This window comes from Leucopleurus acutus (assembly GCF_964270905.1).
Source record: "Leucopleurus acutus genome assembly, chromosome: 9".
Classification (NCBI taxonomy): Eukaryota; Metazoa; Chordata; class Mammalia; order Artiodactyla; family Delphinidae; genus Leucopleurus; species Leucopleurus acutus.
The window spans coordinates 59,386,816-59,403,557 of NC_139144.1; the positions used below are offsets into that span (position 1 = coordinate 59,386,816).

At 38.1% G+C, this 16,742-nt stretch overlaps 2 protein-coding genes across 7 annotated transcripts in view; one reads left to right on the forward strand and one right to left on the reverse strand.

Moving 5' to 3' along the window:
* NFE2L3 (NFE2 like bZIP transcription factor 3) overlaps positions 1 to 6,075 on the forward strand; it is a gene marked incomplete at its 5' end in the record, with an annotated part of 34,992 nt that extends 28,917 nt beyond the window's left edge. For both annotated transcript variants that reach the window (XM_082847018.1, XM_082847019.1), the window contains one exon: positions 512 to 6,075. In XM_082847018.1, coding sequence (XP_082703144.1) covers positions 512 to 1,768 — 1,257 coding nt within the window. In that variant the 3' untranslated portion in view covers positions 1,769 to 6,075. The remainder of the gene's footprint in view (positions 1 to 511) is intronic.
* A 128-nt stretch (positions 6,076 to 6,203) lies between these two features.
* Positions 6,204 to 16,562, reverse strand: HNRNPA2B1 (heterogeneous nuclear ribonucleoprotein A2/B1). Of its 5 annotated transcripts, XR_014326477.1 has the most exons (13): positions 16,349 to 16,562; positions 13,564 to 13,599; positions 13,356 to 13,466; positions 13,045 to 13,191; positions 12,518 to 12,728; positions 12,264 to 12,365; positions 12,109 to 12,189; positions 11,338 to 11,400; positions 9,936 to 10,055; positions 9,569 to 9,691; positions 8,812 to 8,894; positions 7,299 to 7,434; positions 6,204 to 6,744 (listed from the first exon to the last, which is right to left on the reverse strand). XR_014326477.1 is itself a non-coding variant. In XM_082847021.1 (12 exons), exons 1-11 carry the CDS (start codon positions 16,352 to 16,354, stop codon positions 8,833 to 8,835), a joined length of 1,062 nt encoding a protein of 353 aa, XP_082703147.1. In that variant the 5' UTR covers positions 16,355 to 16,562; the 3' UTR covers positions 6,204 to 7,434; positions 8,812 to 8,832. The 5 variants fall into 5 exon arrangements, 4 of the variants coding, with proteins under 4 accessions (XP_082703147.1, XP_082703146.1, XP_082703148.1 ...); XM_082847021.1 differs by having other exon boundaries at positions 6,204 to 7,434; XM_082847020.1 differs by lacking the exons at positions 6,204 to 6,744; positions 7,299 to 7,434 and adding an exon at positions 7,443 to 8,654 and having other exon boundaries at positions 16,349 to 16,561.
* Between the last annotated feature and the right edge of the window lie 180 nt (positions 16,563 to 16,742).

Below are 16,742 nucleotides of genomic sequence, written 5' to 3' on the forward strand. Positions count from 1 at the left end.
TATAGAAACACTTCTTTGGAGAATTAGCCAAATATGTATAGTTCCCCCTTCCAAATAATCACAAAGATATAATCAAATTCATAAAATCCATATCGAATCAAAACGGCAGTACACAACTTGACAAACTAAGGCACACCTTAGTTTTTCTGGCAGCAATACACTTTATGCTGGTCCAATTTGCTTTTAGATACCTCGCAGTTAAGACTGTTTCACTAGTAAGGTATTAGAATTTTTGAATAACAAGACCTGCTTTCACACTAACATAAATCTAATTTCCCATGATGTTCAAAGAACAGGTCTTTCCTGACATAGCATATTCTCACCTGGGCTCACATCATGTATTCTATTGCCTGCATTATTTAACTAAGGGAAGTTATTCGTAGCCAACAGCATATCCTTACTTACATAGAGGAATTAACACGAGAAGAACAAGTACTGTATTAGGTACTAGAACTGCTATTAAAATAGTTTTATGTTATTTATAGTGCTCTTTTTTCCTTTCCTTTTTCAGGGCATCTCACTGGGAGACAGTCCTCTCCCAGGAAGTATCGATGATGGCATGAATTCTCCTACACATTATAATGCAAATTATAGCCAGGCTGTAAGTCACGATGTAAATCTCCATGAGGCCATGTTGTTGTGTCCTGACAATACATTTAGAAGGGATCCAGTAGCAAGGACTTCACAGCCACAAGAACTATTTCTGCAGTTAAATTCTCCTCTTACCAATCCTGAACAGACCCTTTCTGGAACTAATTTGACAGGATTTCTTCCATTTGACAATCAGGTGAGGGACCTAACAAACCAAGACCTTCTGTATGACCTTGATGTAAACATATTTGACGAGATAAATTTAATGTCTTTGGCCACAGAAGAAGGTTTTGATCCAATGGAAATTTCTCAGCTTTTTGAAGAACCAGATTCTGATTCTGGGCTTTCCTTAAACTCAAGCCACAATAGCACCTCTGTCACCAAGTCTAACTCCTCGCACTCTATATGTGAAGGTGCTTCACTTTCTAGTAGTGAATCTCTTTCCCACCGTGACTTAGAAGGGGCTGTAGGAGGCTACTACCCAGAGCCCACTAAACTTTGTCACATGGATCACAGAAGTGATTCTCATTTTCATGGGGACTTTGCATTTCAACCCGTATTACATAACCACACTTACCACTTACAGCCAAGGGCACTAGAATCCACTTATGAATCTTTTTCATGGCCTGGGAAGTCACAGAAAATAAGGCGTGGGTACCTCAATGACACAGACAGAAACTTAAGCCGTGATGAACGGCGTGCTAAAGCTCTGCACATCCCTTTTTCTGTGGATGAAATTGTCCAGATGCCTGTAGATTCTTTCAACAGCATGCTAAGCAGGTACTATCTGACAGATTTTCAAGTGTCGCTCATCCGTGATATTAGACGAAGAGGGAAGAATAAAGTTGCTGCTCAGAACTGCCGTAGGCGCAAACTGGATGTAATTTTGAATCTGGAAGATGACGTATGTAACTTGCAAGCAAAGAAGGAAACCCTTAAGAGAGAGCGATCCCAGTGTCACAAAGCTATAAATATAATGAAACAGAAACTGCACGATCTCTATCATGATGTTTTTAGTAGGTTAAGAGATGATGAAGGTAGGCCAGTCAATCCAAACCAGTATGCTCTTCAGTGCAGCCGTGATGGAAGTGTTTTGATTGTACCCAAGGAATTGGTGACCCCAGGCCAAAAAAAGGAAAACCAAAAAGGAAAACGAAAAAGTGAGAGAAGAAATTGAAGATGGATTCCATCCATACGCATAAAGTCGTAATGTTCAGAAACTGATCAAAAACCATTGAATCTGCTTCGAAGTTTAGCTCAAGTGTTATCTACTGCTACTTGAATCACTCAGTTAAGGCTACATTTTGAAGCTTATATGGACCAGTTTAGGACTTCAATATCAGACTTGGGGGCCTGTTTCATGAACTAATGTAGAAATAGGGTGACGTGATGGTCCCTTCAAAGAGAGCAAACACATTTCAAAACATGTTTTTATGATTTAAAATATTTTCATTTAGAGTTTTCAAGAACTGTTTTAGCTTAATTGATGAAAACTTATGTAGCTTTTTCTGTGGAAATAAATTTTGTATTTGATTTTATAAAGTACTAACTTTCCCCTTTTATACAGAAATCCTAAGCAAACTTCTCTTCCAAAATACCCACATTTAAAAACACAGGTGAATATCTAGCAAATCAGGCAGCAGTGTTAAATTTTAAAAACTACACAAATTGATCAGACTCAAGTCAAACCGAATATAGTCAACACTGAACTGACAAGTGAAATCCCCCCCCCTTAGACCTAACACATAAAACATGACATGAAATAGACCAAGCTCTACACCAGGATGCCCAAACAAAACAAACTGAAGCTTTAAAATATTACTGCATTAGGCTTTAACACCTGAAGACAAAGAGCCTCCCTGCCTCCCATAACTAGAGTTGCCTGCATATACAAAAATAGGACTAATTCCCTGACAGTAAAAGCCAGCCTGTAGGGATAGCTCCACATCTAGAACACTGACGGCTCACACCAAAAAAAACCCTAACTTGCTTAAATATGGAAAGATTTAATCAAGCATGTACAGGAGGCCCTACAAGAACTCAGACCACCACTAAGGGATGATAAGCACAGACTTTGTAAAGAAATGAAAATACTGAAGCAAAATGAAAGATATTCAGAGGCAAAAAGACAGCCATTTGATAAAAAGGACAATAGGAATGGCACTTGAAATGAAACCTCAAGAATTTTCTGAAGACAACTGCCCTGTCACGGTTTGAGAACATTAACATGAATAGTCTAATATCAAAATTAGAATCAAGGTTGTCACATGTTTCTGCGGTTATAATTGCCGAAAAACGTAAATGTCACAAGTCAAAGTTATTTTGGGTTACAGAAATGCAGGGTGTGGGTTTTTATAGTAAACCTTTATACTTTAAATTGGAGCTAGGAATTTGTTCCAAGCCCCACGTAGTAGCAAAATGCTTCTAGATGCAAGTTTCGCTCTTCTGACCAGTTTTGTGCAATAACCACTTTTTCAATGGTGACAGGCTGGCTTTTTGCAAGGGAGCCCACCTCAGATGTCTTAGCTTCTTAAATACAGAGCTTCAAGGCACATTCTTTCAAGTCTACATACAATGTAAAATGCCACAACCAATTATAAGTTTTGAAACTGCAGGCATCCCAATTTGCTCAATTTCAGTGCTTGCTCTTGTCAGGCTCACCATTCTCCCCAATCCCTGAAAATATCCAGAACATCAAACGGGCAAAAAAGAGGCGCACAGCAGAGACAACTGGGATTCAAAACATTTGCAGCAACTGAAAATTTGAGATCCATGAGGTATTTGGTGCACTGTGACCAAAGGTCAACGAATGCAGCTTTCACCAGCCAGTTTCATCTCATCTGCCATAGGCTAGTTTCTGGACAGTCCCTTTGAACAAATACCACACTGCTTTCCATCACTGATGTCAGCAGTGAAATTTTCACACCACTATTTTAGCCTAAGCTCCCTACTTACAGATTAAGATACACCAAGATTGAATATTCTGCTAGTTCAGTAGTCTTTAAAAAAAAAAAAGCCAGGTTTTATCAGTTGAAAGGAATAGGTGGAGTGTTGAGAAATTTTGATTCTCAAGCTTTTATAAACAGATCAAAATGTCAAGTTCTAATGGAAGCCATATGCATTTTAATTTTACTGACTGTTGAACAGCTGTTAGCTATCTGACCCATTCCTTAAATAGTGAAATCACTCTTCAGCTAATCTGAACAAGACATGGATAAACAGTCAAGACTTACTTGAATTGAGAAACAGTTCCATCAATCAAGGTTAGGGGGATGATAAACTTAAGTTCCCAAGTGTCTCTAAGTATTTGGGGGTTTAAATACAGACTGTAGCCGCAAAAGGACCCACAGAACTAGGTAAGATCAGCAGTTTTTACACCTGTAAATCTGGTAGTCTGTATAACTGGCCTTCGGCCTCTTTGAAGCATGTTTTTTGCTAGGCATCATTTTCCCTCCTGATTTCAGTGGACTGGCCCAAACTTACATTTTTTGCTACTCCCAACATAAAAGCAGTCTTACCTTCCTTACCTATAGAAAATACTGTTATTCCTGAAATCATCCCTTTGTCATAGAATTACATCAGTTGAGAATTAAAAGTGAAATCTGGTTCCGACAGGCGCTCAGCATCTCATTTGTCCTTTTCCTATTAAAACCTTATTTACTTTTCGTAGCTAACAACAGGCCATGATGAAATCCTCACAGGGAAATAGAACTATTGCGTGTAATCTTCAAGCAACGTGTGCTCAATATGATTTGGATATCTGGGTTCCATTTCTAGGCTGGCTCCAGTTCAGCACTGACCTTTAGAATACAGGAGCAGTTAAGAAGTCAGCCCAGCTGCCAGAACAACAAAGTGAACAAAGTCATCCTATGGAGTACATATTAGTGCTTAATAATTTAAATATTTTTCACTTAAATAGTTTAGTTGCAGTAATAGCAGAGCAGCATTAGAATCATTGGGTAGGGGGACTTCCCTGGTGGCGCAGTGGTTGAGAGTCCGCCTGCCGATGCAGGGGACACGGGTTCGTGCCCCAGTCCGGGAAGATCCCACATGCCACGGAGCAGCTAGGCCCGTGAGCCATGGCTGCTGAGCCTGCGCGTCCGGAGCCTGTGCTCCGCAACAGGAGAGGCCACAACAGTGAGAGGCCCGCGTACCGCCAAAAAACAAAAAATCATTGGGTATACCACCTGAGAATATTTGTTCCGAACTTTAGACTGATTTAAAATATAACTAAGCCACAATGTACACACGCACTTTGGGTATACTGAGATTAATGATGTTTTCTACCTTCTGCAAAGGCACCACATATCCACACGTTTGAACTAGTAATTGTCATTACTAAGGAACCAAGACACGATTCTTTTAAAGCCTCCCTTAATTGCCTCAGTACTTTTAAATATTAAGAATCACTTCAGACCAACTTTAACATACTCATGCACTTAATCGCAATACTGAAAACCACACAGAAGATCCAATTTCAAAAGCCTTTACGAAAGAGGAAAACACTCCAGGTATGGGAGCCATCCCCCAAGATGGCTCCCAATATCGTGCTTTTTGGTCGTCATGTGAGTAAAACCCTCCCCTCCCACACTGTGATCACATGATAACTTACAAAAACACTGGTTGTATTTTGAAGATTCTTTTGTTGCTTCACTATGGGTAAAGGAAATAGCCAGTACCAACCTTCAGTCCTGTCAGCAGGCCATTTTGGATTCAAATATTCCAGCCCAAGTCATGTTTTCCCTGACTTACACACAACCCTAAGTTTCAGCTAGAAATCGCACAGCTAAGCTGTTTCCAAACTGCTGACCTACAAAAACAGTGAGGTGAAAATTTAAGTTCTCTAAAATATTTCCTTTTAGAACAAAACCGTCCTTAAATCTCAATTTCTAAAAGAAAATTAGCAGCTCAACACACACAACATATACACACACAAAATACTCAACATTACCTATTGCATGTTTCAATAAACTATGTCATTTCGCGTCAACACGTAATACAGATGTCTTCCCCTATTTGTGCTAGTGTTAAATGCTGGGTATTTTAGGGTTGTATTATACCAACTTGATTTATCTTCAGAAGTTAACTTCTTTGAAGAGCTAGACATTTTTAAGACATTAAGAATTATTTTTTCCTAGTAAATCCACAGCCAAATGTAAACAAATTTATAGCTGACAATGGACGCAAAGCTCATCTTCCGTTAGCCATCATTAGTTTGACTTACCTGTGAGATACCTCGTATCAAAACCAAAAGAGATAGTTAGAACAAGTCAACTTTACTTTGTCCCCTACTATTTTTCTGGTTTTTCATCATTTCAGGTGAATATCCAAGTAAGAAACTCACTGCTTGCTATTAAATTTTATCCACCATGTTTAACCCTTCAAGACAACCACCTGATACTAAGTGTATAACGAAACAGAGCTAATTCACATTTGAGAGAAACTAATGACAGATTTTGTCTCAGTGCCTTTTGCATAGCCACTTAAACTTGGTTGGACCACTTTAGCTGGTTAGAATCTGTAATGACTTTTAAAACACCACCAGCAATGTTAAACATACAAGGCAAAGCCAGAAATCTGTAGCATTATTCAAACGCTGAATATACAGTGTATAAAGAATGGCATTTTATTAGGGACAGCCAATAATGTCCACAGTGCTTTTCTCGTTTGTCTATCCATATTGAAAGGAAAATGGCAATATGCATTGCTTTGTGAAACTGCTTTAGAAATCTAGTGGATGGCAATCCTTTAGACAACTTAATGTTCATAGAACAAGATTCACATTTTATGTGTAAACATTACACCAAGTATTTGAATACAAAAGTATTTATTTTAATAAACTTTATATTTAAAATAGAATTTTAATCTGTCTACTCACAAAACCTAATTCAAAACACGATACATTTCTCTCTCTAGCTGAACTGATGTTACTCTGTTACAAACAATACTCAATTTGTAATTGTTTTATATTAAGAACCTGTACTAAATGAAGTCTGTTATTTTATCAGAAAACATTTCCCTTTAATCTTAAAGAGTGCTTTTTAAAATGAAGGCACCAACAAGAACTACTTTCAGATGGTACAGAATTTCTTATTTCTTGAAGATTCTGTGGTTGACCACTTCTTCATTAGTTACCTGCAGCAAGACACCTTCCTGCCAAAGGAAAAAAAAAGTATCTGAAGAAGTTTATCATGTTTGTCCAAAGAACCTAAATAATTTCAGTGGTGGTCTTAGGATCAAAGAAGACTCACAGGTGCATACAGTAGAATATGCCCTGATTATCACATTCCTGAAAAGGCAATAAAGCCAGGCAATCAATCTCTGATGACATCTAAGAAATGAAACTTCAGCAGCCAACCTACGTCTCTCCTATAGGTTAGGGATTGGGAAAGAATTACCACATTTAAACCTAAGTATTTAGAATTGGATATATACAAGATTTATAATGTAGACACTTTTATTCATAAATATAAATTATCTGAAAGTAGATTTAACCATCTTGCCCTACCTTCTCCTTAGCCTGATCCTGATAAGCATGTAAAGCTAGAACCGTATCAAAATAACAGAAGAACAAAACGTCTTTATTTTTAATAAAAAAAAAATCCCTAGTTCACTCAAAATGCTTGATCCAAGAAATGTGAATACACAAGGGTGTAACGATGGGAAATTTCATGATTCATTCAACTTGCAGCCTAACTTTTACCTACCATTTCACTACCAACACCACTGAAGGAACCAAGAAAAGCTTTATTAATGATCACTTGGCTTGCCTCAGCTGTTGAAATGAAGCACTTTACAGTCTTTGTGGCAGCAGAATATACGTGTCCATGGTTCATATCAATGCTAAAATTCCAGCAGGGAAAAAAATGATATGTTAAGCACCTGAATCTTCATAGAGGGGGAGGGGGATGGGAAAGAAGGAAAAAAAGGGGGAAAAAAACAACCAAAATAATTTAAGTAAATGACAGATTGGAAAACAGGGTTTATAAAATTATTCTCTTGAGTTTATAAATTGTTAAACTCAATTTATAGCTATGTTAAACTACATGAGAACCACTATACTGAAAGACCATTAAAGAGTATTAGTTTATCTTTTGGGGAGGAAAATTAAGAAAGGAAAAGTAAATGAGATCTTACCTAAAGAAGTTTAACTGAAGCTTAGAACTATTTTGCTCTACACCCTCAGCTTTCGTTGGCATCCTTATAAACTACTGTAGTTAAAGCTTTGTAGAAACAGCACAGTTTCTTAAGACTGGCTGAACTTAGTAGCCGTCAAGAGTTCTCTTGTACTAGACCTGTATCCCTGAAGAGTACCTCGCTGGGGTTATTTCCTTTCCTTGCATTGAAGAAGCAGCATCTAAAAGATCTAAAAAGGTGTTTCTCCTTGCAGAGATATCCCTTAAGTTATCTAGATAATTTAATCCTGATGAATTGCAGACAACACACTTGTATCTGACCAGCATTTATCTTACACAAATATAACAACAGCTTTGCAATGGACCTTAATTATACTACCCACTCCTTAACTTATTTAAAATAAAAAGTCTATAATTACACAATTTCCTTTAGAATTATTTTATTAAATCATAAATGTACAACAGCTTCTTAACTCTACACACGCACTTAAATTTTTTTTAAAGGAAAAACGTTATGTCTTATTACACCATGATCCTGGCTAATAGCTTTTCAAAACTTTGAGAAAAATCTTAAAAAAGGTTTCACATGTCACCTGAAACTTACAAATTTAACATTATCAAAGAAGGAATGCTTCTACACTCTTACAAAGACCACTAGAAAGAAACAACAATTAAAAAGCTAAGAAACTGTCTCAAAGGCATTTTTTTTTTTTTTTTTACAATCCTTCCTCCACAGTAAGGTAATGTTATTAAATAATCCAATCCATTCACAAAATGGCTCTCTGCATCTGCTCTGGTGTCTTCTGCCATATCACTGCATATTTATGCATGACTGAGATAAGAGTTTCCTTAACATTGTTATTTCGATAACCTGAAGCTGTTCTGTTACCTCTGGGCTCTCATCCTCTCCTATTTATACAGTGAAGCCTGTTTCAACAGAAGTAAAGAGTAAAAAAAAAATAGGTTATGAAATTATCCATCTAACCAGATTTTAAGGAAAGATAACATGATCCTAAAAAGCTTTTAACTCCTGGCAGCTAGGTCTCCCAAGACATTAATAACGTGAAACTTAAAAGCTACTTACCCATGGTAAATAGGAAGAAGCTCAATATCGGCTTCTCCCTCCATAACCCCCACTTCCTCCACTGCCTCCTGGACCATAGTTTCCTAGAATTATTAGAACAAGAGAAAGCAAACTTATTTTGATTTCCCAAGTTCTACAGTTGATTTTATTTTACAGCCATACACTCCCTAAAACATGCAGATCAGAGACCATACTTGTTTCTAGTTAGCATCGTTAACTCAAGATTAAATTATCCAGATTCACAGATTTTTCAATTTTTTCCTTTAAACTTGAAAACATTTTACTACTGCTTCTCCTTTAGAGGGCTCTCTTCCATGATCATTTAAATGATTTTTTAAGAAAGTATACCCAGCATAAGAAACATAAGGAATCTATTTCTGTCCCACTAACAACTCTCAACGATGATTTGAACGAAAAGTTCAGATTTACTAAATTAGCTTTCTAAGAGTCATACAAAATTTACACCACTTGCAATAAGCTCAGCAATTTTATCTGGCTTTTTCTTAATCAGCCAAAGCCACTGAAAACATCTAATCCACTTCACTAACCCCAAAATATTTTATATCACTGAACATCCCACCACAACAATCCCCCCCAAGTGATGTTATATTTTTCTTTTCCCAAAAATTTACTCTCAATAACACTGTATTTGATGGGAAGTGTTACCCAAGCATAAATAAACTTGAAAGTTATCTTTCTTCAAAGTCATGGAACACTTAATATTTTCATCACAAATTTGAAAAATCTAATAAATTACCTCCACCATATGGTCCTCCCATGTTTCTGCTACCACCAAAGTTTCCACTCTTCATTGGACCGTAGTTAGAAGGTTGCTGGTTATAATTTCCAAAATCATTATAATTTCCACTTCCATAATTTCCTGTAAAAAATTTGGAAATTTCTGTACAATAAACCGCATAACACAACCAAATATTAAACCAGTGGTACATGCTAAGTACTTAAAATTCCCACAGAAACAGATCAGAATAAATGCAAAACACCTATCTACAATTCTACTTTTTAAAAACACAACCATCAACAACAATGAAATGAAAAATCTCACGTGTTGAAAATCATTAATTCCAATCCAAATTCCCACATAAAGATGCAGGTGAATTTATTACCTCCTCCATAGTTGTCATAACCACCTCCGTAGCCCCCACCCTGGTTGCCATATCCAGGTCCTCCACCACCATATCCTCCTCTTCCTCCTCCATAACCAGGGCTACCTCCAAAATTGCCACCTATTATAAAATAAGCCTTTAAGTAATTACTTAATATTTTCAATGCCATTTGAACACCCACTTCCAGCTTTCCAAAACACGTATTTTTTAAGTAAGATATTCGTTCTACAAAATCTCTAAAATCCTCAAGGGCAGATTCTAATATCCATCCTTGGTAAACGGTTGGGGGTGGGGAGTGCCTACCCACTAACAACTGGATAAAACCTTTAGAAACAAATACCTGTAATGCCACAGGTCTCCCCTAAAACTAAAGACACATCATGGATTCTCTGGAAGGTATCCTGAAATCCTATTTATGTTTTGTGTAAGGTTGTAGGTGGGGTGGGGCAGACAAGATGTGTAGACTAATGGAACAAAGTAGAAGTACCACATCTTCCTGCTGGTCCAAAAGATTAAGTTCCCAACTCATGTTTCCTTGTGAATTACCATGTCTCTTAAATAAAATGCCCACCACCCTTCTCCTGAGTAGAAATGGGGGGGAGGACCAGAAATTAGCAAACTTGCACATGTAATTAAACTTAAACTGGTATTCTCAGATTGCTTGCAATAAGTACAAAAACTCATCTTTCTCAAACCAAATCAATATTTGGATTTCAAAGCAATATTGGAAATAGTGAGATTTATGTGACTCCTAAGTCATGCCTAATGAGGTCAAAACCAGAAATAAGGCCTATTATTTAGATCAGTTTTAAATGTCTTGTTCCTTTCTATTAAGACATTTGTCAGCAAGTATCACTCTTTTCTGTACTTCAACAAAACATACCACTTGATAAATTTAACAGTGGCTCACCACCTTAGCTAGACACAGAAGCACACTTGTGTATGTTTTGGAAAAGTTCCTTCGGGGACTTTTGGAACATTATCCTCCTGGACTCATCTTGGTAAGAGCTAAGACAACACAGGGCTCTTATATACATTCCCCTTACATGTTGATCTTGCTCGTAACCACTTTTCTATACTTTTTCAGGAAAACAATATACAAAATATCACATCTATCTCCAATTCTCTTGCTTGAAAAACAACAGGACAGCTTTAAACAGCATTTTTAAATTCTCATTTAAAATCTACCCAATTGATTTTGCAAAAGTACAAACACCTACAAACCATATTTTTCCTTTTATAATTTACAACAAGATGCAAATCAGAATAAAAATCCAAATAACAGAACCATTATCACCTAATCCCTTTACAAAAGGTAAAACATTAAGAAAAATTTCATGTATACACTCAAAAACGGACAACACAGTGTGATTAAACCTTAAGACGCGTAGAAGAAACTGACCTCCAGGTCCTCCTCCATACCCATTATAGCCATCCCCAAATCCACGACCACTTCCATATCCATCTGTTATGGGCAGGAAAAAGAAGATTATTTTCCTGTGGTTCATGCCACTCAATTCCTTACCCTCCCTTCCTCCACGTTATCTATTAGTATCTATGAATAAGAATTATTAGGAACCCATTCCCCTTAAGCTGTACACTGGTGTTACTGTATATTTTATGTTGTATTTTAGTGTTAAAAATACACTAAAGTATGTGATTCCATTTCATCATCAGGATAACTGCCTGATTTGGGGCTTGCACTTGGCAAACCTCCACTTAAGATATTCATTTATGAAAACGAATGACAATGGACAGGGGCAGTATTTCTGTTGGCACCCCACTACTTTAATTCAGATTAACCCACATATAAAGCCCAAAGCAAAAACCAAAGACACAGACCTCTTCAAACCTACACATATAAGCCTCTACAGTATTTCCACCGACTATTCAGGAATACCTCATAAATTTAAGATGGCTGCACTATCTTAACTTTTCCAGAAACTGAAAACCATAAAGGATCTATGCAATTATTTGCCCTTGACTATAACTACAGGACTTTTAAAATGTTACCTCTTGCCTAGCCAAATCAGAATATCCCATCAGGACAGAACCTACATTAGACCTTAAGAATAACTTTTTAAAAATTAGGCTGGATTTCCTAGATTCTAATTAAAACTCACTCATAGTTTTCAAGCACATTCACCCTTCTAAACTTAGAAGACGGACTTACCAGATCCTCCTCTGAAGTTACTTCCTGGTCCTGGTCCAAAATTTCCACCACCACCGCGAGAATCTCCAAAACCAAAGTTGCCTACAATAAATACCCTGGTTAGTAACAAACACTTATACAAATAAATCTTAAGAAAAAAATGGAATTGAAGTTACCTCCTCTTCCACTTCTAGAACTTTGGACTTCCTGCATTTCTTGTCTAGATAAAGCCTTCCTTACTTCTGCATTATGACCATTGATAGTATGGTATTTCTGCACTGGAATGAAAAGTTCAGAGTCCATTAAGTCAGCATCCTATAATATTAGCCAAGTTACAAGTTAAACTTTACTTTAACAAAGTTTTAGGTGTTAACATACTCAAAACTTAAAACGTGAAAAAGCCACACCCCTAGCACTTATGGACACTTACACACAATCTTATCCACAGGATCATGGTCATCAAAAGTAACAAACCCAAAGCCTCTTTTCTTTCCAGACTGCCTATCGGTAATTATCTCAATGGTATCAATTTTTCCATATTCCTCAAAGTAATCTCTAAGATGATGTTCCTCAGTATCTTCTTTAATTCCACCTACAAACAGCTTCTTCACAGTTACATGAGCCCCTGGCTTTCCAGATTCCTGAAACAGAAAAAATCATCCTGACTGAAGAAACCACAAACATAAACGAAGGCACACTATCTGAGTAACATACATGGCTTCTACCCTATGACCAAATACTAAGGCAACTTATGAATAAGAACCTAATCTTTGAAATAACTTAAGTCTAGGAAATTATAAGTACAGAAACCCAACGAAGCTCTATTAAAGAAACAAAAACACCTTGAGCTAAATACAGATAACTTTGTTCTTTCAAAAGTCACTTCTAATCTTGAGCAAGAACGAAATAGAATTTTCCTCAAAACTGTTTGAACAAACAAGTTATGTATTTGCTCACCTCTCTTGCAACAGCACGTTTTGGCTCAACCACTCTCCCATCAATTGAATGAGGTCTTGCAGCCATGGCAGCATCAACCTCAGCCATGGATGAAAAAGTTACAAAACCAAATCCTCTTGATCTTTTGCTTGCAGGATCCCTCATTACCTTTAAATCCAAAGGAGTGATGTTACCATTTAATCTCATCACTTACAGCATTTTAAAATAATAAATATGAATTTTAAAGTGATTTTCTCCATGATTCACTTATTTTAAACAGAGAAACCCAACACTTGAAGGACTATCCCTAAGCACTTCCACACTTAACGTACCACACAATCTGTAAGTTTTCCCCATTGCTCGTAGTAGTTCCTCAAACTTTCTTCTGTAGTTTCAAAGCTCAAGCCACCAATAAAGAGTTTACGGAATTGTTCCTTTTCTCTCTGCAAAGGAAAACATCATTTCAATTTTTATTTACATTTTCTCTTTGTATGCAGGAAATTAAATTCTTAAATATGAGGTGACCTGCTGGCAGAGTACCTTTTTCCTCTCCAAAGGAACAGTTTCTAAAGTTTTCTGGGGGGGAAAAAAAAAACTTACATCAAATTTAAACCATATGTTAAACTGCATTAGTTGTGTTACACCAAAAAAATTGCCTCAGCTGAACTACACAAGTTTCAAAATCATTAACGCTTGATCTAAATTTACTTCACATTAAATTATTTTAAACAAATCTAGCATAACTTAGTTTAAAAAAAACTTTCTGAAGAAAAAGGAGCAAATCTACTCCCTGGTGACTGAAAAGTTAAGATTCTTATCAAAATCTGCATTCAATCCTATAACCCAGAACAGAGAACTTTTAAATATTCCGTTTAAATATAAATTTTTAAAATATAAAAACTGTTGCTTTTTTATAACCAAGAGTTGCCATTTATTTCAGGATTCAGTTATTTGAAAAATGAGTTTCTCTTCGTTGCTCCCTCTGGTGGTGATTCTAATGCAACGCAATTTTCAAAAACCTAGTATTGTTCTCTCCCCATATACCAACTCTCCATTACAGAAAATTTTAAGCGTTCAAATGTAGGTAACAAAATATCCGTAAAATTTACCTCTCTTCTGACCAAGGCAGAATAACTTTCATAATTAACGGTGCCTAAAACTTAATAAAGTTTTAACATAGCTAGTTTTTGACATGTAGACAACACAGAAACAATCTGAACCTTTACTGAGCTTAAAAGCTGAAACATAGTTAAGACACTGTGATCATCTCACTTTTCAAAGCCATAAAAATATTTAAATGACCACTGTGACTATCCCGTAGCTACAAAGTACTACAATTTACACTTCACCATGTTGAACTTAGTGGTCTTCTGGCAAATTACACAGCATAAACAACTTTCACATGTGAAAAGAAAAAGAGCCTGGGCTGAAAACTCAATCCTTACAAACCAGCAAGCAAATAAGTTGCATTAACAGCTCTGTATTTGGGGCTATGAGTTAAAGCAGGCTGGGTCATTGTTTTCAGTTGACTAGGTTGAAAAACTAAGAATATTCAGAAACGAAAGTTAGTCACAATGTCCGTGACCAACTGTTATCAAACAGCATTACAACTTTCAACCCATAGTTCTATGAAGTTCCTCTCTCCATGCATGACATTCTCCCAACAGCTCAGAAAATACAGCGATAAGCAATTCAGTTTTTTCCCTATATAACTTTTCAGGATTCTGAAAATTTTGAAAACAAATTATCAAACTAGCTCCTGAGACACTTAAAAAACAATTATAGAAGTTACTTAGCATACTGATATTTGGACTCTTAAGCAAATTTTATTTACTCCAAATATTGTCAGTTAATAGGCCTTTTAAAACCCAAATAAATTAAATAGATTAAAAAATACATCTACAACAACTTTTACAAATCACTAACAAAGGCAAAAACTCATTACTTACCTCATTTTCCAAACTTACCCGCTGTCCACTATCGATTACAAACAAAGTTATTTTATAAGCGTGCTTAGGGTCAAGGAAAATACCCAGGTAGACCCCCTTCGCTTGAGACCTTATGCTTATCAATGTAATCATCAACCATGATTGCAAACATAAACGAGAAAAGCAAGTGACAAAGTTCAAAAACATAGGGGCCCAGCCTAAAAGTTTTGTATACAGCAATACACGCATTGAAGGACTGAACCATGTTTTAACCAGAGTACAACTATAAAGTCATTTTATTTCATTTTCATCATGATTTCTAACTTATCACTAATAAATACCTGTAGTCTTGCCCAGTAAAAATAATATTTAAAATACAAATACTACATTTCAAAGAGAATCCTTCAGGAAAATAAAGGATTCTGAACCAAATACCGCCCCCCACAGACCTCCTTCCCCCACGGCCTCCCACACAGTCGGTAGTAAGCTGATGGCTCTAAATCTGATTCTTCATTTCTTAAGTTTCCTACGATTCAACTGCCTTTTTAGTTACCGCAGACGCAGATAAAACCGTTACTCAAATAAACAAGGGCTGGAAAACAAAATGTGGTCTTCATACTACCGCTCGCCTTAAACCGGGCCCGACACCCTCTACGGTTTTACCTCCTAAGCCTTGCGAACCCGCCCTGGAGAACGCCGCCCCCTCCCCCCGCCCTTCGGTGCGGCTCCTGAACGCAATGGCGCCATTTCATCGAGGGGAAGGGAGCGAGCCTCTAATGAGGTGCGCAAGACTTAAAAGACCCGAGCTCACGAGACACTAGGAGTCCACCTCGAAACGGCATGAAAACAGTCCGAGAAAAAAAAAATAGTTAACCAGTTCTAGTCTTTGTTAAAAGAGTCAAACTAGTTGAACTTAGAGAGTTAAAAGGAAAACACTGCGAGGAAGGAGAGAAATGAAAATGGCGGCCGCCAAATCCGGTTCCCGGGAGGGGGGAGGGGAAGCTCCGCAGTCCCGCTCGCGAGGACCCGAGGCCCGCCGAAACGCTCAAGCGCGGAGACGCCGGGGCCCCCAAACCAGCGTGCTGTAAAAAGGGAGTAAGAATTCCTGCCTCCGCGCCCCATTTTCACTAAAGTGGGGCTGCGTCCGCCATGTGGAAGCTCCCCATCCCCCACCCCCAGCAAAGGGAAATGGCGCCGGGAGACTGAGGGTGGGGAAAGCGCTGTACAATCAGGCCTCCACTAACGACCCCGCTTCAAAAACATCCTGAGACCAGCCGCTTCTGAAGTGGCCCAATTTCGCTGCCGCTCTCCCACGGAGGCGGATGGCCGACTTCCAATGAGGCGCCAACGGCCTCGCCATGCCCTTTCCAACAACTCATTGATTTCAAACCCGTTACCTCCATCGCGGACTCAGTCGCTTCAGCCCGATTTCCCGCAGCCGAGCGAGATGAGAGAGATCTCCGCGGACGAACACGAACCGGACTCGTCCTGGCGCTGTAGTGAGAACTGCCGCTGGTCGAGAAACAACACCGCTAGGAGCACCTCCACTCCGGACCCGGCGCTGCTGCTACTGCCGCTAGAGCCGCTGCCGCCGCTTTTCTAGAACCTTCCCCCCGACTAACGCGTCCTCCCCTACGTCAGGCCGTTGCGTAAACGCCCTAACCGCCGCCAATGGCGGGAACGCTCTACGACCTCCTTGCGCCAACTACGTGCCCCTCCCCCTTGCGGCCAGTAGTGGTGCTTGACGTCAGTTGCGTAAAAGGGCTCTGTGAATTGTGGAAGGCTCGAGTT

Bases quoted from the DNA above. Each gene is read 5' to 3' on its own strand.
- HNRNPA2B1 (XM_082847021.1), bottom strand. The intron at 11,401-12,108 runs GTAAGTCCGTCT...TGCCCATAACAG, and splicing joins TAACTTCAGAGGAGGATCTG to ATGGATATGGAAGTGGTCGT. The intron at 8,895-9,568 runs GTAATTTATTAG...TAATAATTCTAG, and splicing joins GGGAGGACCATATGGTGGAG to GAAACTATGGTCCAGGAGGC.